The sequence below is a fragment of the Ornithodoros turicata genome, unplaced genomic scaffold, assembly GCF_037126465.1.
Source record: "Ornithodoros turicata isolate Travis unplaced genomic scaffold, ASM3712646v1 Chromosome120, whole genome shotgun sequence".
In the NCBI taxonomy this organism is placed as follows: Eukaryota; Metazoa; Arthropoda; class Arachnida; order Ixodida; family Argasidae; genus Ornithodoros; species Ornithodoros turicata.
This window is the reverse complement of record NW_026999302.1, coordinates 331557-352398: the sequence shown is the minus strand read 5'-3', so window position 1 is coordinate 352398 and position 20842 is coordinate 331557. Positions and strand designations below refer to the sequence as shown.

Genomic DNA, 20842 nt, shown 5'->3' with positions numbered 1-20842 from the left:
TGAAAAGCACACTGGCGGAGTCTTGCTATCAGCTGCTCGTGATAGTGCGCTTGCAGTGTAGGAGGAACCGGTCTATCAGGGCAACTGTCGAAGTAAGCAAAAAGGGCTAGGTACAGAAGCGATGTATGCTACTGACTGCGAAGCCCTCCATCGCAGACCGTCCTTTTATGGCCGAGAACGAATGTTGCACATGCGCGCTGTTGGGGAAACTGTGATCCAGATTGCAGGAGCTGATGTGAAAAGCACACTTGCGGAGTCTTGCTATCAGCTGCTCGTGATAGTGCGCTTGCAGTGTAGGAGGAACCGGTCTATCAGGGCAACTGTCGAAGTAAGCAAAAAGGGCTAGGTACAGAAGCGATGTATGCTACTGACTGCGAAGCCCTCCATCGCAGACCGTCCTTTTATGGCCGAGAACGAATGTTGCACATGCGCGCTGTTGGGGAAACTGTGATCCAGATTGCAGGAGCTGATGTGAAAAGCACACTTGCGGAGTCTTGCTATCAGCTGCTCGTGATAGTGCGCTTGCAGTGTAGGAGGAACCGGTCTATCAGGGCAACTGTCGAAGTAAGCAAAAAGGGTTAGGCACAGAAGCGATGTATGTCACTGACTGCTCCGGCTCCGGCTCCGGCTATTTTTTTTTTCATTTTATACTTCACCGGCTTTGCACTGGGCTTTCAGTGAGTGAGTTATCTCACCCTGACGGGAGGAATCACGTGTTACGTGACCTTCTGACGCCATCCACTCAAACGTTGCCTGCCTGCGTACTGTTGATGAGGCCCAACAAGGCCGAAACAGCTGTCCAGTACTGGCACGGCAACGTTTGAGTTACAAACATATGCTATACGTGCAGCCAAAGAGCTCCTGCTATTTTTTTCCGCTTATACATTATATATATATACAGGGTGTCCAGTGAGAAAGTGTCATTAAATTTCTAAAAATAGGTTAAACTTCAGAAAATTATGCAACTACTTGGAATGCACGCACACTTTTGCCACAGATTCACGCCGTTTGCATTCGCATCACACATTAATTAAGCTAATTTTGCTAATTGAACTCGAAAATTAGCTAAGCAGGGGTAACGTTTTTCCTGATGAATTCGGAAGCCAATGGCCATAGCACACTATTCCAACCGGAATCACAGGTTTTTTCAGAAAATTTGTACAAAAATTTGACGGATGCACCGTCGAGATCCAATTTGCGCTTTCTTCCCATGCTCTCGAGTAGTATTGAGAGCATTACAGGGAGTCGAGTCATCAAAATACAAAACCAAAAAATGAAAAGTCACTCAAATGTCATCGCACAACAGGAATAGCCATTACCCGAATTCAATATAGGACGATCAATTCGTTTCCGTTTCCGATAATGGAGGACGTTCGTATGCGTTTCTGTTTCCGTTACCGTTACCATCTCCAATTTCGGTAATATACTGTTTCTGTTTCCCGTTACCATCACCGTTACCCTTCCCTGCTAACAGGACGGTAGTTTGACACATTCAAAGGATCGCCGGGCTTGTGGACCCGCACGACAGCCGAAGTTTTCCAACAGCTGGGGAACACAGATTCACGTAGAGACAGGTTGAATACATGAAGGAGGACGGGCGCAAGGAGGTCAGCGTAAGGTTTAACGAATGCTCTAGGAATGTTGTCGATCTCTGGGGTCAAAGTGGGTTTTAGCCTCCGAATAGCTGCGATGACCTCCTCGTGGGACAACGTGATACAAGGAACGTGATCAGACGCGTTCGAGACGGAGCTCGAATTCGCGTGTTATAGTGGATGTGCGTTGCTGTGTTTATATACTGAAGAAAAATGTGTGTAGCGAAGAGCTGTGACATCGATGTTGGATTAGAAGATACCTCACCGTTAGTCTTTAAAGCTTGTACAGTGTGCCCCAGTGTGCCATTAAATTATAATTAAAAAAATATGCCACATAGAATCATTCCGTAAACGACATTTATTCTTACTATGCTTTTGCCACCTTCTGATGTGAATGCCATGTAACGTCAGTTTAATTAACAAAATATTTGCGAACTGGACTCAGAAATTTGCCAAGTAAAGGTGAATTCCCCCCCCCCCCTCCAATATAAGAAGCGTGCCGAATTTACTGAACTGCGTGATAATTGACCGCGTGATATTCAGGAGCTATCCCATCGAGAAAAAAAGCCGAGCATCATGCTTTTCGGAGCACCCGAGCATTACGCGCGACGACTTTTTGAGCGCAATCGCTGTCAGTCCCACCAAAGGAGGTTGCAAACCCAGCCGACAGAGTGATAGTTGAAAAAGTGACAGTTCCCAAAATTGGGAGAGGGAAGGCATGATCCCAGCGGAAGCCAGACGCGATAAGTCATGTCTGTGATATCTCTTTCTGCGATGCCTGTGTGGGCTCGGTTTCCAACCTCCTTTCGTCGGACTGACAAAGATTGCGCTGAAAAATTTGTCGCAAGCTATCCTCTGTGAGCTCCGTAGAGCATGATATTCGGCAGTTTTTTTTCGATGGGATAGCGCCTCAATATCCCTGTCAATTATCATTAATCTGACTAAATTCGGCACCTCTTCATATTTGTGGGGTAAAAAAGTGACCATTACTTGGTAAATTTCCGAGTTCAGTTCCCAAAAATTTACATAATTAAACTTATGTTAATGACATTCACATCAGGAGATGGCAGAAACCTAAAAAGACCGCATGATTCTAGGTGGTGTAGTTTCTTTATTATAATTCAATGAAACGTATTATATTCAATACGTATTATATCCAATATGTGTTATTATTCAATGACACCTGGGATACCCTGTAGATTGTTTTCGTTCTTGGAAGGACGTACACGTTTTCAAAATTGTTTACGGTCACTCTTGAGATCCATTTCGATCAATTTAATTCTGTTAGCATGGTCAGGTGATTTCTGCCTGCTTAAAGAGTGTCTGGTAGAGAGCCAATTGTATGTAGTGTGTTATGGAGTTATCCTTTTTGAATTGCCGGTGGTGGAATTTTTTCTTCTTTAGGTAAGAAGTGGTCTCCTTCCAGAACCAAGTAGGTTGTATGGTCGTAGTGGGTACAAACGAACTTATACCTGAATGAACAATATTGGTACATAAAAGAGAAGCACTGCTAGCATCACTGGCATTGAATACAGGTTCAAAATTAGCAGCTGCAGATGATGATAGGGTCCAACCTAATCAGCTCGACGAATATCGAAAATATCAGACGCTACATGATGATTGCGGGAAGAGGTAGGCACGGATACTTCAAAAGGAGTGTGATAATTGTCGGGTGGAATCAACGGAGAAACAGGCCTAACAGACCTGAAATTGGCCGAACGGACGGAACAAAGATAGCGGAATTCTCCCCATGGTTGGGAACAGTGTTAATCTAGGACAGCGACAAGAAATCGGAAAACTTCCGAACACAGTTTACTCCGTTTGAACTTCATCCGCGGCGGCGGAACTCTATGCCATACTTTTCTTTCTGCAGCGCATTGTTGATTTTACCCCACGGGAATGGGTCGTGTTCACTGACTCTACATCTACGCTTCAAGCAATTGAAACTTGCAGCATCCGAGGCATCCGCACCGTATGTTAATGGCTTACAACATCGTCTACGAAGCAGGGAACAGGCTGGTTCTCTGTGGGTTGCGGTCCATTGCGGTGTCGAAGGGAATAAACATGCCGACAACACCGCAGAAGCAGCTTTCTCGTCTCGGAGACGGACGCGTATTACACTGCTAAGAGGAGATTGTCGTTCCGTACTTGGACGCCTCGTGACTCCCCTGGCTTCCCGCCAATGAGACGCTGATATTCTCCCCCAGACATGTTGAGTAGAATTGATCCAGCGCTCGCTTTCCGCATGCCTCGAGACACGTGTCGTCAAGAAGCCGCATCAGTTCATCGAGTGCGCCTCGATGTGGCTTTTACAGCGCAGTGGCGTTACCGCTTGAGATAAGTTGACTCTCCCCGGTGCTTTGACTACGGTGCTGTAGAAGATCTAGAGCACATTCTTCTCCATTGCCCACACTACCAACCTTCCCGAACCGTACTCTTCGGGTCCCTTAACGAGCTGAACTCTCGCCCACTCTCTCTCACGGAATTGCTTGGACCCTGGCCACATACAGCCCCCCAAGGCCCTGCCCTCAAAGCAGCTTTCTTGATACCATAGGACTTCTATCCTTATTGCGAAGGGCACTATTATTTCGTTCCCCGCATCACCACCAGCAATGAGGTAGAGTACAGCCCCTGGCGATGAAACTCCCCATTCATCATCTCACAATAAAGTTGTTGTTTGTTTGGACCGTAAGACGATTGAGGAACGGCAAAGGAAGGTTATTCAGCTTAGAAATATGGTAGGTTGAAATCATCTAACATCATGATGTCACAATGTCTGTCAAGTAATGACTCCAGGGACAGAAGATACTGGGAGAGTTCTGATAGACTGAACAATGGTGGGAAGAAATGAACGCTCACAAATAAGCTGCAGTCATTGAGGCGAATAATTTCGACCAATAGAGACTCGGGATATTGCTCCAAGTCGCGACAACGTATAACTTTCAAAGCATTGGGCACTGCAATTACGCATCCTTCCTCCACGTGCAGTAGCTCTCCCAGGAACACCGGGAGCTGAACGGTACACGCTATAGCAGTTGGGAAAATACGCACTGTTCGGGATAGAGTCATGTAGCCAGGTTTTAGAAGATAAGTTACGTCGTATTCCCACTCGCACGATGCTGAGAAAAAGCTTTAACTCGTCATATGCAAACACAAACACAAAATTCGCGGTCACCCCTGCCGGCGCGCTTCGCCAATATGCTCAACCGCTATGCGGGAAGCGGCATTACAGGATGTGAATTCAATGTGAGAGCGCGTTTATGTCAATTAACAGCAAAACAGAATAAAAATATCAAGATGTCATCGTCTAATGCAGAAGAATAACATGCAAAGGACCCCTGAAGACATGATAGGCACTAGCAGAATATAAACCTAGTGAACCCTGGCCAAATGAATTTTAATGCATTGCGCCTATGAGGATTTCGTCGATTTTTGCGCAGGTCCCATGTTTAGGCTACGATCTTTCGACAAAGATAGTCAAATTCTGGAAATTTCACCTCCTCTTTTTAGTCAGTACGTCCTCCAGGCCATGTACCAACCACGGCACGATGTGTGAGTGTTAACCCTGATGCACCCAGGGCCTTCAAAGTTGCGACTCAGAGAGCGTTCCCCTCCTAGGCGCTCAACGGACTAAGTCCCAGTATTATTGTAATACACGTGCGCTGAGATTGTACGACCGCTGTCAAGGAGTTCGAAAGGCCGGACGGTCATTTTTTCCGGAACTCCAAAATGCTGAACGAACGAAGAAAATATGATAAGAAACAAGGAGAGTTTCTTTTACAATTTGTGTGTGTGTGTGTTTATCATTATCATATTCTATTTTACGCGAAAAATGATATTACGGGTTAAACAATTGTATTGGGCCTCCGTGGATGTTCAAACTGTGAGCCTTCAGATACTGGAATTTTGCGATTAAAAACGATTCGCGATTTTTGCGCCTCATGTTACTGTTATAACACAATTTCAGGATAACGGTTTTGAAGTCTGACCTAAAGCGTATCCAAGAAGATTAAAAAAGAACGAGTGTAAGTTGTTTATTAATAGTATCGGATTCATTGCCATAAACCCTGTCGCTCATGGTGTTCGAGGTTTCTTCAATATACTGAATACAGCATCTCACCATATAGGCTCACGACATACCATTTCACGCATGCACACAAGCCAAACATAACATTCTGCAGCATCCGCTTCACAATCTGTGTCACTCCATCTTTAGTATCAACAGTATTGAGTGACGATAGTGATACTGAGACTTACCGCATGTATTCATGGCAATGCAACATTAATTGCGGAATATCTTCACTTCGTCACCATTTGCAACCAAGGATTTTGGAGTCCTGCAAACCTAGGGTAACACGGCAGGCAAAGCTCCAAAACCTCATTTAGTGAATGACAGTGATTGTAGTTAGTGCTGTGGTTAAACTTTTTGCCACAATGTGCAACACATGTGCACAAGACAGCATGTACATGGTGATAATGCAACATTGGCAACAAACGTGTGACGAGACAATTTTCGTAACAACAAAGTTGAAAAGAGAGGAGAATAAGGGATGATAAAAATTCCTTTGAAAGGAAGGAGAACGAGGGTGTACGCTTGAAAGTGGAATGAGAAGGAGAAATCTACAGGTGATAGAGAGGCACAAGACATCTTATCCACGTATATACATCAGGTGAGATGACCAGGTCATGATATCCAGGGGAACATAGAATGGTTCAGTACATAGTGTAACCAGTTCGTTGAAATCACGTTTTGAGCAGCGGCTTGCTCATGTGAAATCACTACTCGCTTATTCCATTTCGTATTATGCGTACCTTTGATGTCACACAGTAAATGTACGTCTTATAGAGCAGCTTACTGAACATGAAACCGACCACCTGACGGTGCTGAACGTACCATAAAGCAAACCGAAATAAGCCCATGGTTTTCATCCTTCTTGTCTCTCACCAACCCTACAGGCTTTGTCGAATGAAAGCTAATACTATACGATAAAAGATGGAAGTCACTGAAAGGTTAACCAGCTGTAAGAGTCGAATCCAGTGGCCAGGGTGTCGAACCGAAACGTTTTTCCTTCCGGTTTTCGTTCCGGTTCTATCATAAACGGTCCGGTACCGGTTCTGATCCGGAGCAAAAAAATAACGGTTCATACCGGTTTTAACCTGTTCCGCTTCTGGTGGGCACATTCATTCCCAGAAAAAAAAAATCAATGTTCCAAAATGTAAAACCGTTTATTCCGCATACATGGTATTTAATATTAATAGGCAGTTGTTAAATTTGTAGCTCCTGGTTCCTGTAGGTGACCTTCTGTTCAAATAGGCTTTCTCCTTTCTTGAAGCGCATGACACAGACGGACTTGTTTGTTGTGATGTCATACGTAAAGTGCTTTCTTGCCCGATCAGTGCAATTGCGTCCCATCCGAATGCCTGTTGCTGCTTCCTCGCCAACAAGCACTACTGCACGAGTACGACGCAAATCGAGGAACACCTTCACTCACAAACGCGCTCGACGGCTCCGTTTTCTTTTCTTTGTGTCCTGTCCGCAAAAGAGGCGCCACTTAGCACGCACTTGCCTCGCGGATACGTAAATGTATCCAACTGCTTTCAAACAAGGGACACGTTGCGCGACATTACCGGTAGAGAAGCCCTTTCGCAGCCCTCTTGGGTCGCTGTTTAGTTAAGGAGAGTTTGGGCAAATGAAATTAAAACGAACACTACCGCACAATGGTAGAGAGTCACAACCGGTCATACGTGCATCCAAGTCTATGTGCGCGAACGATAAAACGGTTCAAAGAAAGCCTAAGGGTCATGGTATACCGACATACCGTAAACCGTAACCCTCGTAAAGTTTCCATGACATGACTTCAGAACACACGACAACAGTTTCATTCGCCTACTCGTAGTCCAAACCGGCGAAGTTTGTGCTTTGACCGAAAACCGTTAAATAAATTTTTCGATTTCCCTCCTGGGCGAAAAAAAACGCATACGGTTTCGATTCCGTTCCGGTTCGCACCAAAGTAGCGTTTTTGTTTATATTTCGGTTCCGGTTTTCGATTCGCTCCGACACCCTGGAATCTCAGCCACTCTCTCTCACTCATCCTCCTTTCACTCTTACATTTTTGCTCAGTCGTACACACATTCGTACGACGGGATCGACGCAGGCGGCAACTGTTGAACATGAGAGAACTGATGTTCTGAGGCTGGAACAACATAGTAGGGACAAATACATACAAAGCCTCAATTTGCCTAAGAAATTAACGATGAGAGATGAAAGTCACTGAAAAGGTTAGCCAGCTGTAGGAGCCGAACCCACATCTTCTGGATTGCCGGTCCAGGGCTCTACCAATTGAGCTAAGCTAACACGCCTTCTCAGCGTCTTCCGGGGTACGTATGGACATTATTTAAAGCGAGATGCAGATGGCGCTGTATGGCTGGGCGTGATTTTCCTACTGTCCAAAGGGCGACGTCATCTGCATTCACGGAAAACGACACTTTGCGAGGAATTATTGATTCTATGCCGGTCATCACCACGTTAAAGAGTGTCGTGCTGAGAATACTTCCTTGGGGGACTCCTTGAGGAACAGGATACTGAGGGGTTTGGCCTTGGGACTTACGGAAGGCGACAGTTCGGTCCGTAAGGAAGTCTTGGAGCCAGATGAAGAGCCGACCGGATACCCCAAAGGAGCGCAAGGCGTGCAGCATACAAATGTGCGATACGGTATCATATGCACGCTTCATGTCGACGATCCGTCGATGGGCACGAGCATGTTGGACTGTAGAGACTAGGTCGAGAACTGGATCCATGGAGCTTCGGTGGCGACGAAATCCACCCATTTTGTGAGGAAACAAAGGTTGTTTTTCGAGCCACCAGTCGAGGCGATGCAAAACCATTCTCTCCATCAGTTTCCCCATACAGCTTGTCAGGCTCACAGGGCGAAAGGAGGATAGGGCATTTGGGGGCTTGCTTGGTTTCAGGATGGGAACAACCAATGCCTCCTTCCATGTATATGGTAAAAATCATTGTTGCCAAGACGTATTATACACATGAAGGAGAGCTCATTCGGTTTAAGCAAATATCACATTCACAATTGTCATTGACAGTGACCAAAATTTCTCAATCCGAATCGACAATTTTGGACAAATACCATATTGAAAACAACAGGATCAAACGGTGAAAGATGGTGGTAGAAGTTACCCCATCGCTTCCTGTTCTCTTTCTTAAGTTCTCGTGTTACATTAGCTTTCATCCGGCGGTATTCCACAATGTTCGTAAGTTGCCCTGTCCGATGAGCCATTCTTTCTGCTCGGCGACGTAATGCTCTAATGTGGTTAATTGCTGTGGAATGGCTTGTTACCCTTTTAGACATGACCACCGCGTCCTGAATACCGAGCATAATTGCATGCGAGGGAGCCTCTGGGAACATACCGGTGTGCACAGATGTTCTGAGGCCCGCACGAAAAAGTCTCCAGTTTGTGAAAGAAATCAGTCCAGTAGTTGCTGAGAGGGGCAGTCTGTCGTGCGAAATATATAGAGGAAAGCGATCGCTACCTCTAGTGTCGACATCCGTAGCGCACGACAAGTGGCGAATTATGTCGGTTGGATTTCCTCAGCAAAGTGGTTACATGCCCAGAACTGCACATAGTCTGATTCGTACTGGATGTCTCTATTGTCGCTGCCGTGTGTAGTGTAACAACACATCATGTTAAATTTGCCTCTAACAACAATAAACCCGGCTATCTGTGAATCACATCACAGGGAGGACAGTAGTAACGAGTAAGACAAAGAGAAGTTAGTATAGATAATTTAGGAGGAACCGTGTGGGGCATCGATCTGCGCAATCTGGTCTCAGATTCTCAATTATCATGTGTCAATAGGAACAAACGCCATTCTAGTAGGCGTCCCCCTCTGGAAAAGCAGTAATGCTACCCGTGTATCAAGCGTATCAAAGTGGTTCTAACCTTATCAACATTTTGCCTTCCAGAGAAGCTTTGCAGAAAGGAGCAAGTCTGACAAAGCAGACAGACAGAGACAGCTGACACAAAGACAGCTGACAGAGTTCTTGGTAGTGAACCTAAAATCATCACATCTGGTCCGCCGCCTGATTTTGCAAGGCGTCAACCCGGACATCGTGGAGTTTGCGATACGCGCAAGACTTAACAGAACGGGGTTGGTAGACGTGCTCGACGAGCAAGACCTACACAGGGCGCTAGGTGAAGTCGTGTCCTTACCACAAAACGTCAGAACAAGGGAAGTTCCAAGTGAGTACCGCGTCTATTTGCAAAGCATAAAAGACACCATGATAACTTGCGGATGTAACTCTGCTGCACCAAACGTGGAAATACATAGAAATAATGAAAGAAGGATGTGACTGAAAAGGTTAGCCAGCTGTAGGACTGGAACCCACATCTTCTGGATTGGCGGTCCAAGGCTATACCAATTGTGCTAACCCTACACACCTCCCCAAGAACACCCAAGATTGTGTCAGTTGAAGAGACAACAACATCCACTCACTCATTCATTTATTTCACTTTCACTCCTACATGTTTTTCTCACCCGCACACACATTCATACGACGGCGCTACACAAGCCGTATCTGTTGGACACGATGTTAATTGATGTTCTGAGTGTTGTGTTGTCCTTTTTTCTGTGTTCCAGTCTCAGAACATCAATTTCCGTCGTGCACATGGGAGGTACATGACTGTCGATATCTTCAGCATATCAGTCCGCGTGGTGTTGAAATTTCGTGCTGGACACAATGAAGCATGGCAATGTTTTAGCAATCTTCTGCTCGGCCATGCAGATTACGTATATGCTCGGTAGTTAGCGTGGCGTCGACGGAACATAGGGGACAAAACTCAAGAACCGGTTGAAATGACATCATTTGGCACTAAAATAAGTGTTGTAAAGTTGTCAAGACTGTGTCAGTTTACCTAATCATTCAGTTACCCGTAACTTAAGAACTAGCACGTTAACCGGTGGTGACGCTAAATATCCTGCACAACAAATGAGGGAAAACGATCAATATTATTTGTGGATTGCTTAAGTGTCTCATTTGTACTGTTTTTCAAGTGTTTCAACGTATCCAATGAATTCATTTCATTACTTGGTATGCTTGGCATCGTTTGCTTGCGCGCGTTTTGTCACGTTTCAGAAACGGTGTTTACTTACGATGTAGGTCTGATTACAGGGTGGGATTCTTGTGAAACATGAAGGGTTTTCCGGAAATATCGGTAAATTGTTCCTCCATATCACTCAGTGCAGAAAAAATCTGCGAGTCTCAGAATTGAGCCTCTGTCTATAATAAGATGGTAAGTCGACTTATCCCCTTTTGTGTATTTATGTTGCAATGACATCTGCATAACGGCATGTTTATTTATTGATTGATTAATAATACCTCAAGGGCCCTTGCGGGCATTACATGAAGGTACATAGTTGGCATACGGAAAAACTGAAGTGATGCACAGCAAACATCAGGAGAGCATAAATGTACGTAGATGATTTCGAAATGTGTCTGTATTATTGACGACGGCCAAGGCTTTGAGAAGGTCATTCCAATCTTTGCTGCTGCGGGGGAAGAAAGATTCCAGGGAGTATGACGTGTGGGCGACATACAGCTGTACTTTCATAGGGTGATCGCGACGCCGAAAGATGTGTGAAGCAGGTGAGATGTATGTGCTGCTCAATGGTGGAGAATGTATGAACTTATGAAAAAGACAAGACGGAAGAATTTACGACGCGATGCAAGTGGTGCCAGGTCGTGGGAACGTTTGAGTGATGTGACGCTAGAGTGAAAAGAGTAATCGCTAATAATAAACCGTGCGGCTCTATTCTGAACTGCTTCTAACATATCACAAAGGTATGCTTGGTGTGGATCCCAGATTGAGGCAGCATATTCCAGCTACGGTCGCACGAGGGTGGTGTAAGCTTGCAGTCGAACAGGAGGAGGAGATAACCTAAGGTTGCGCCTAATGAAGCCAAGGGTTGAATTAGCGGAGCATGTGATATTTTTAATGTGTTCATTCCAAGATAGGTCAGAAGAAAGAGTCACCCCTAGGTACTTGTATGACGAAGCCATAATAATGGGGGTGCTGGAGAGGAGGTACACGTTTGATCGAACGTGGGTGCTACGAGAGAAGGGCACGTAACAGCATTTACCTACGTTAAGCTGAAGTTTCCATTCAGTGCACCAGGATGAAATGACACTAAGGTCCTCCTGTAGAATGGCAGTGTCTAACAAGGAGTGAAGATGGCGATACAGAACACAATCGTCAGCGAATAGTCGTAAGCGGGAAGATACGTTATGCGGAAGATCATTAATGAAAATGAGGAAAAGAAGAGGACCGAGCACCGAGCCTTGCGGTACGCCCGAAGTGACAGAGCTCGTAACAGACTCCTGCGAGTTTACAAAGCACGACTGCTGTCGATCCTTAAGAAAATGCGCAATCCACGCCAGCAAGTTGGAAGGCAGGCCAAGACGGGAAAATTTATGTAAAAGCCGGGAATGTGAGACAGTGTCAAAGGCCTTGGAAAAATCTAAGAATATGGCATCGGTTGGTATGCGGTTATCCATGTTACACTTAATGTCATGTATGAAGCAAGCCAACTGTGTCTCGCATGAGTAACCCTTACGAAATCCGTGTTGGAGTGGACAGAAGTATGAGTTAGACTCGAGAAAAGCAGAAATGTTTGAGTAAATGATGTGCTCCATAATCTTACACGGCACAGAGGTGAGGGAAATGGGACTGTAGTTGAGGGGGTCTTGGTGACTACCTCTTTTATAGACAGGAATGACCCTCGCCAAGCGCCAGTCCTTAGGTACTGTACCGGTAGACAGAGATTGTGAAAAAATGGCAGACAAAAATGCTAATGAGCTTCGTGCTTTTAAGCACTTAAGGGTTGATCAAATCGGGCCCTGGTGCAGCAGCTGATTTGAGACCCTCAATGATATTCACAATGCCGGGTACAGAGATCACAAGGTATGGCATGGATGATGATGCATATTGCTCAAATGTAAGGAGAGCAACGTTGTCGGCCTCGTATGAAGTGATATGGGACCGTATACCACATATCTTCCACCCGTATGAAGTGATACGGCAGCAGTATGGGTTCCATACGACTTCGTATGTGACAGCAGTAGTACACATATGGGGCCGTATGATGCACATTAGGATAGTACAGGGGACGTAAGAATCACATATGACAAATAATTCGAAACATTGATTCTGCCACATAGTTGTGATTACAATTACGCCAAAGTCATTTTTGAAATGGGCCAGTTGATTGCGTCACGCACTTACCTTATAAAAATGGATTGTGCGAACGAAATTTGTGTCACTGCTCTGGAGGAATGTGCAGATCAATGAACTCACTGCTACATTCCTGTGTGAGGGTCTCAAGGGTAACGGACGGACGGAAACGATGCAGAAATAAGATACACGCTCCGAACGACATGTGAGGTGACACACACGAATAGGTTAGGTCAGGTTGGATGATATCGCTGCTTGCCGAGAATAAAATTAGTTATACTCTTTCTAATCTGTTCCCATACCTAAAGTACCGATTCTTCAGGTACTTATCTGGAACACACAGATAGCCTGCTCAAGGCTCTTGGGCATCCTCGTGGTTCATGGCAGTAGTGAGTCTCTTTCTACTGACGGTGGTGTCACTTGATGGGGTTGTGCGTCTAGTATGGAGGCCTAAAATGGTCCTATCGAGGTGCTGTTTATTGTGATGGATTCCACGTTCCTCTCCCTTCACTAACACGCCCAAGGTTTGTTACAAATCCTCACGGTAGCCGACAAACGTGCAAATTTTTGGCCTCCATCAGCATATACGACACGTTCGGAGCGCCGTCACTCCCGCAGCGTTTGTCGGATTAACGCCAAAATGTGCGTGCAAGTACGTCTCGAATTGTTCCATGATTGGCCAAATCACACCGCTGTCCCGTCTTTAGCGGTTCGGAAATTCTGGGCGGAGAACTGTTCGCAACGCTGTTTTTGCCAACTTTGGGGTCCTTTCTCGGACGGAAGCTCGCGTCCGACGATGTTTTTTTTTTTTTTTTTTTGGAACCTGCTTCCCTTGATGTACAAAACGTGACAAAATTGACCGCAGCTCTCTAACCTTCGGGGTTCTCAGGTTCCCGGTTTCCGTGTTAGCACTCCTCACAATACATGGAACGGGCTGCAGCATTTTCCTAAAACTGCTCCGGTTGCAGGTACATAGTCGCGGGTAACATAGTTTTGAAGGTCTCGACGTGCTCTTTTCAATCGCGTGTCCTGTAGGCGGGCTATAACGAACCTGACGTGGGAAAACGAACACATACATCGCTGAGATCTTCAAAGACATAAAGTAAGTTAAGCTGCAGGTCGTTGGAAGGCACTTTACTGAGTTGTGTTTACTGCGAAACAGGTAGGGTGTGCACTTCACCCATGCAACTCAACATCTGCTTCATGGCAGCGCAAGCTTTTACAACCGTGATCTTGAATGAAACAAGCCAAATAGACTGAATAACAGAGAAAAGTTTCCTAGTTGTTTCTCCACAATGGTCGCGTAAAGATATTCGCTTGACACATTTACATTTTTCTAAGATGTACCGCTGTACCGCTTTCACAATGTATCCTCCCCTTTTGTGCCTAGCGAATAGGTGGATTTTGGTACCCCACTATGTGTCACTGGATGCACCCTGTATAATCTACTCCGCATCGTCATACGACCGCTACCCCAGTAGCGGCTACTTCAACATGGTACATAACCTCATGCTCTCTGGGCCCAGTATAAGCGGTCTCATAATTCCACTGTGGCTCACGCACTCATATGGATATATGGACCACATGGTAATTGTATGGGACACGTTTATACGGGATTGTTGGATATGGAGATTCTCGTATGGGTCATACGGCTCATATGAGCACCCTGAGAGTCTTTATAATCCATATGACACATATGCCCCATGTTCAATAATGCCGTATGTATGGGTCCCGTATATATTCGATTTTTTTTTTCAATTGGTACACTACACAAGTAATTTTGCGTCGTTGGGATCCGCACATCTTGCAAGTCTTAATATCAATAAAGTAGGAACATGTCTTTGGTCACTCGGAGTCCAGCAACTCAAGATGGGCGTAACCTTCATCCAGTGTCGCATTTATAAGCGGACGCTCTCAGTGGTAAATAATACTGCCATGGTCACGGTGGTATGGAAAAAATGTACGAAATAAGTAACTAAAAATCGTCACGTTCACATCGTCGTGCTACGGTGGAGTGTAATCATGTGATGATGGCATGGAGTTACGGCGACTGGGACGAGGTAAGCGAGGGATGCGCCCTCGAGATCCGTTACTGTGCCGTCTTTCCATGGTCTCGTGTACTACGCAGATATTACAGGGAATGGAGTCATGAAAATTCAAAAACAAAAATGGAAAGTCACTCATATTCCATCGCACAACAGGAATAGCCATTACCCGAATTCAATGCAAAACGGTAATTTTCGTTTCCGTTTCTGTTTCCGGTAGTCGAGGATAGTGGTATGCGTTTCCGTTATCGTTACCATCTCCAATTTCGGTAGTATACCGTTTCTGTTTCCTTTATCATTACCATTACCCTTCCCTGCCATCAATGTCCCACTCATTAAACTTTTTTTCTGTCTTCTTTGTTCTGCGCGATCACGCTGTGCACACGGTGTTACATTAAAACAAAAAGGAATTCTTTTTACAAAAAATGTAAAGCAGAAATAAAGGAGGAAAGGTCAGCCAGGCAGCACGCCGGCTTGCTATTCCGGCTTGAAAAAGGGCGTATGTCATGCTCCCGGGTTTTGTTCAGTTCCTCCTAGGTCACACCCTCAAAAAAGATGCTAACAGGACATTCATATAGAGTAGACACATGCCTATGCCTATGTATATCACATTTTGCAATTGCGTTATTCGAGGAAACTCAGCGACTTTTTACAAACTTTACAGCGACATTACTTTACTTTACTTTCTCCGTTTGCGATTTTTCGACTTATCCCCTTATTGCATAGAGAGGCTCAATTATGGGTGGTGGACGCTGCCAATACGTTTGTGTAGTGCGCTAACTTGGTTATCTCTCCTCATTGCCAAGTTCTCCGTTGAATTTGTTATCGAGAAGAGATGACCTTCGTCGAGACTACAAACTTCTGTAGTATATTTTGAACTTGTTCTCTTGGTATTATTCAACTATAAAGTTCGCATGTCGTCTTATTTTCTACTTCTAACGGGATAATAGCGTCACATTAGTATTGAGAGGCAGAAGGCACTGGGGGAGCGTCGGGTGACGTTTGGAAGAAATAACATTAAATTGCAATGTATCATTCACGTTAGAAGATTGTAGTAGGATCGGTAGATTTCGCATAGTCGAGACATATCAGTCTTTATTTTCCCATGGAGTGGCTGGTCGCGTGATCTGTTGTTCTTTATCCGACGCTCATCCCAAGCGGAGTGCAACGTCAGCACGTAGGGTGCATTTTCCGCTCCCTTATCGCCTGGATGGCCTGGATCCCTCTTATGGATGGGAGAAGCATCCTGACTGTCTGTGCCATAAAGCTTCCGGTATAGACCAAGCAGTACGGACTCAAACGGTATCTCAGCGTTACTTGCGCTCGACTGGAAGGAACGTCTCATGTTGCCGATGCTGGAGGCAGTTGCCTCTTTTATTGTAAATAAATTATGTTGCCACAACTGGATTTCTGGGCTTGTACCGGTGCTGCGGAGACGAATACGTGTAACGTAGGTCCCAACTTGTAGTTGCGCCGTAACCGCTACACACAACGCTTGTTTGTCATTCGTCTCTAATGTCATTACATCTATGACACCACACTGATACACGCACTCAAGATACGACGTTTTAAACAAAAATAAATGTATTTTCCCAAACAATCGTTGCATGTCTGCTGTGAAGATATCATTTTCATTTAACTCAAAGACAAACCGTGACGGCGCACCAAGCAAAGTGTTGTTCTTGAGCAATCGTCCCGTCTTCGTGACTTTGTAACAACGACTTCGTGGTGTTGATGCTTTGCGGTTTGCAGGAAAGACTGCCAGGCAGGAGCCAACGCGGTATCCTGACGACCCCAAAGTTTCAGAAAGTGCTCTCTTCTCTCTACGAGTCACACTCCTAGTTTGAAAAATACCCTTTCATTTGAAATGTACAAGAGTAGTATGTTCGGACAATATTATGCGCGGTTAATAGAGTCGTCGTAGACTCAGAACCGTACAGTTTAACCTTTAATATTCGAACTTCTCTTACAGAAGCAGAGAGAGGTGACTTGAGCAAGTGCATCATCTGCAAGACGGGAGACAGACAAATCATTTTCCTTCCATGCAGTCATCTTGTCTCCTGCACTGGATGTGCCGCATCCTGCACCGTCTGTCCCTCATGCGAGCGCAAGGTCGCAACCACGAGGGAGGTTTCCTTGGCCTGAAAACATGGAAAACCGGCCGGTGTCAATTAGTAGTACTAGTTGCAAATTACCTGAACACGTTCTTGTTGTCTACATACAGAAGTTCTTAAGTGACCACAATGTTTTGTCCAAATATCAGCATGGCTTTAGAAAAAATATGTCAACTGTCACTCAGCTTGTGGATGTTGTACATGAATTTCCCAGTGTATTAGACAAATGTGGTCAATTAGATGTGTTGTTCTTGGATTTTTGCAAAGCCTTCGACAAAGTCCCACATGGAAAGTTGTTATATCGTTTGGAAAGCTTAGGGCTCCCTGCATTTGTTGTGAGATGGATCCAAACATACCTCAATGACGGGCAACAGTTTGTAGAAATTAGTAATCGTCCTTCAGGCATGTGTGCTGTTAGTTCCGGTGTCCCTCAGGGAAGCGTATTGGGACCGTTGTTGTTCTTAATTTATATCAATGATATTGTTACTGTGATTCCAGAAGGTGTTTCAATAAGGCTATTTGCAGATGATTGTGTGATTTTTAAGGGGGTCACGAGCCATGCCGATCATTTATTATTACAGAATTCTATGGTCGCAGTTTTAGAATGGTGTAGCCAATGGGGAATGAAGATTAATTTGGATAAGACAGTACTGATGCGACTTACAAGAGAAAAGTTACCGAGTGTGTTCCCATATTTGCTTGGGAGTCAAGAAATATCCCAAGTACAGAAGAATAAATACTTGGGGGTGACAATCAATAGTAGACTAACGTGGTCTGATCACATTTCTGACACCTGTGCATTAGCCCTGAAGAAATTAGGATTTATACAAAGGAAACTTAAATATGCACCGGCACAAACAAAGCTACTCGCATATAACACATTTGTTAGATCAAAACTTGAATATGCAGCAGTAGTTTGGGACCCGTATCAGAAAAGGGATATTACACTACTTGAGAGGGTACAGAGAAGAGCCATAAGATTCATTTTTGGGAAATACAGAAGAACTGACTTACCTAGTAAGCTGATGCAGGTAAACAACATTCAGACACTTGAACTGCGCCGAAAAATTAGTCGGATATTATTTCTTCGTAAGGGTCTGCTGGGAAATGTCGCATTAAATTTACCAAATTCTCTGAAACCGTCATTGTTGAGAAGAACACTACACAGTCAGCGGGAACAAATGCTAGCACAAATTTTTGCAAGAACTAATGCATTTAAATATAGTTTCTTTCCTCGAACAATAGAAGATTGGAACTCATTGCCCGGAAGTGTTTTCGAGTCAGGTAATTTTATAAGTAACGTGGAGCAATTTTATTTTTGTTCTCAATAGAATGCCTTGTGGTGTTGATTTAATAGATATAGTGTATGATCGTGTTTTGATGGGTCAATTTACTGAGCTCTGTTTTGTTGTCCATTGTTGAGTATGTGTCAAACATGTATGCCACTCCTGTTTGGGCCACATATTGGCTTACAGTATTAATAAATAAATAAAATAAAAATAAAAGTGATGGTACGCAACAGGCCAGCACTGGCTATCACGTGGCATTAGACCTCTCCGATACACCGACACACGCCAGCGATGACCCGGCATCGCACGAACACATCAAGAAAACTGACAGAACTATTAGACAGGTTTAAACTCCGACGTGCGACTGGCAACGCGAACGGTGGATGAAGAACGTTCCCCGTTGGACTCCCACTAAATACCAGAAAAAAAGGTGCGACGACGTCAGGGCACACCCGCGTGCTGGTCTGATAGGTCGGGTAGCTGACGACGTGCGAAATGTGCGTAGCGAGAGGTGTTGAGCACGCGGTACGCACCGCTGGACGTCGACTGCCTCACGACGTAAAGCCACGAATCATTATAAATATTTTTATTATTGCAATTATTATTAATTGGAGAGCACGACATGCCGGCGCGGATAGGCTTTTATAGGGTAGGACCCTGCATACAGAGTGTCCCAGCTAAATGCGAACGTATTTATAAATAAATATATATATACACACATGTATACACACACATATATATATATATATATATATCTTGAAAAGTTGGAGTTGGATCGGACGGCTACGTAATTAGAGTTGAAATAAATGGGAGACAGAAGACGAAAGTAGGGGAAGTAACAAAAAAGGGGTTTATTAAAACTTAAAAATGATAAAAGTATGGACTATGAAGTAAAAGACTGGAGAAGGATACTGTGGTGGACCACAGTATCCACCACAGTATTCTTCTCCAGTCAGAACGCACGAAAAACATATTTCCTAATCCACCACGTGTCACTTACAGACGTACACGTAACTTACAAGATAGCTTGGTCCGCTCTAAAGTAGGCGAACCCACTAGCCCTCCGGCGGGCTGTCATCCATGTAATGGCAGGAGATGCCAGATTTGCAAGTTAATGCAGACCGCACAAACGGTCAGAAGTACGAATTCCAACTTTACCGCCAAGATCAACGCAGACGTAGACTGTAACTCATGCAACGTTATCTATGTAATCCAATGCAACACATGCCGGGCCCAATACGTGGGTCAGACAAAAACTTCTTTCCGAATTAGATTCAACAATCACCGATCGGATGTTACCAAGAAACCTAATCTTCCAGTCTCACGCCATTTCAAACAACCAGAACATTCAATCAACGAAGCCTCAGTTTTTATTCTCCAGTCGAACTTTATCTCTGACCGCTCCCGGGAACAACGGGAATCTTACCTAATTTACAAATTCCGATCGGCCATTAACGAGGACCCTGGCATGCTGTCAACAGCAAAAATTTTAACAACCTAGATAAGACCCTGTTGCCTTTTCTCGTTTCAGCCGGATCAAAATCCCCACTGACCCACAAGGACGATGACCCCACTCCTGGACCTGACACAAAAGCGCTCTGGAATTTCCCCAATTGACAACCGCCAGATGGTGGGAATTTCCCCCAACCGACCACGTCATTCTCAAGCCCCTTATCAGCCTCGTGGCCACATTTAGCTCTTTTGTCCCAAAGAAGGTGGAGCTTCCGCCGTAACGTAGACATCCTCCCTAAGTTTTATGATTTTTAAGTTTTAATAAACCCCTTTTTTGTTACTTCCCCTACTTTCGTCTCCTGTCTCCCATTTATTTCAACTACAATTACGTAGCCGTCCGATCCAACTCCAACTTTTCAATATATATATATATATATAAAGTAAAAAAAATAGCCGAAGCTTTGTAGCTGCACGTTGAGCATATGTTTACAATTTGATCGTGCACTCCCAGCCAAGGACAGCTGTTTCGCTCTACTTGGAGCTCGTCAGCCTGGGGTAGGGAAGTGACACGATCTTGGGTCGGCACAGCAGTGCGTCTCGGCGAGACGTCAATGTTCCACGGTGGCGACGCCACCTGTGGAGGCCGCAGTGCATGCCAGCAAGTACATATAAAAAGTAAAAAAAAATAGCGGAAGCTCTGTAGCTGCACGTTGAGCATATGTTTACAATTTGATCGTGCACTCCCAGCCAAGGACAGCTGTTTCGCTCTACTTGGAGCTCGTCAGCCTGGGGTAGGGAAGTGACACGATCTTGGGTCGGCACAACAGTGCGTCTCGGCGAGACGTCAATGTTCCACGGTGGCGACGCCACCTGTGGAGGCCGCAGTGCAAGCCAGCAAGTACATATAAAAAGTAAAAAAAATAGCGGAAGCTCTGTAGCTGCACGTTGAGCATATGTTTACAATTTGATCGTGCACTCCCAGCCAAGGACAGCTGTTTCGCTCTACTTGGAGCTCGTCAGCCTGGGGTAGGGAAGTGACACGATCTTGGGTCGGCACAGCACTGCGTCTCGGCGAGACGTCAATGTTCCACGGTGACGACGCCACCTGT

At 45.0% G+C, this 20842-nt stretch overlaps 1 protein-coding gene across 3 annotated transcripts in view; it reads left to right on the top strand.

Moving 5' to 3' along the window:
- The window catches only part of LOC135371780 (uncharacterized), a 68159-nt gene extending 49658 nt beyond the window's left edge, over positions 1-18501 (top strand). For all 3 annotated transcript variants that reach the window (XM_064605732.1, XM_064605734.1, XM_064605733.1), the window contains 2 exons: positions 9569-9845; positions 16851-18501. In XM_064605732.1, coding sequence (XP_064461802.1) covers positions 9569-9845; positions 16851-17023 — 450 coding nt within the window. In that variant the 3' untranslated portion in view covers positions 17024-18501. The remainder of the gene's footprint in view (positions 1-9568; positions 9846-16850) is intronic.
- The last annotated feature ends 2341 nt before the right edge of the window (positions 18502-20842 follow it).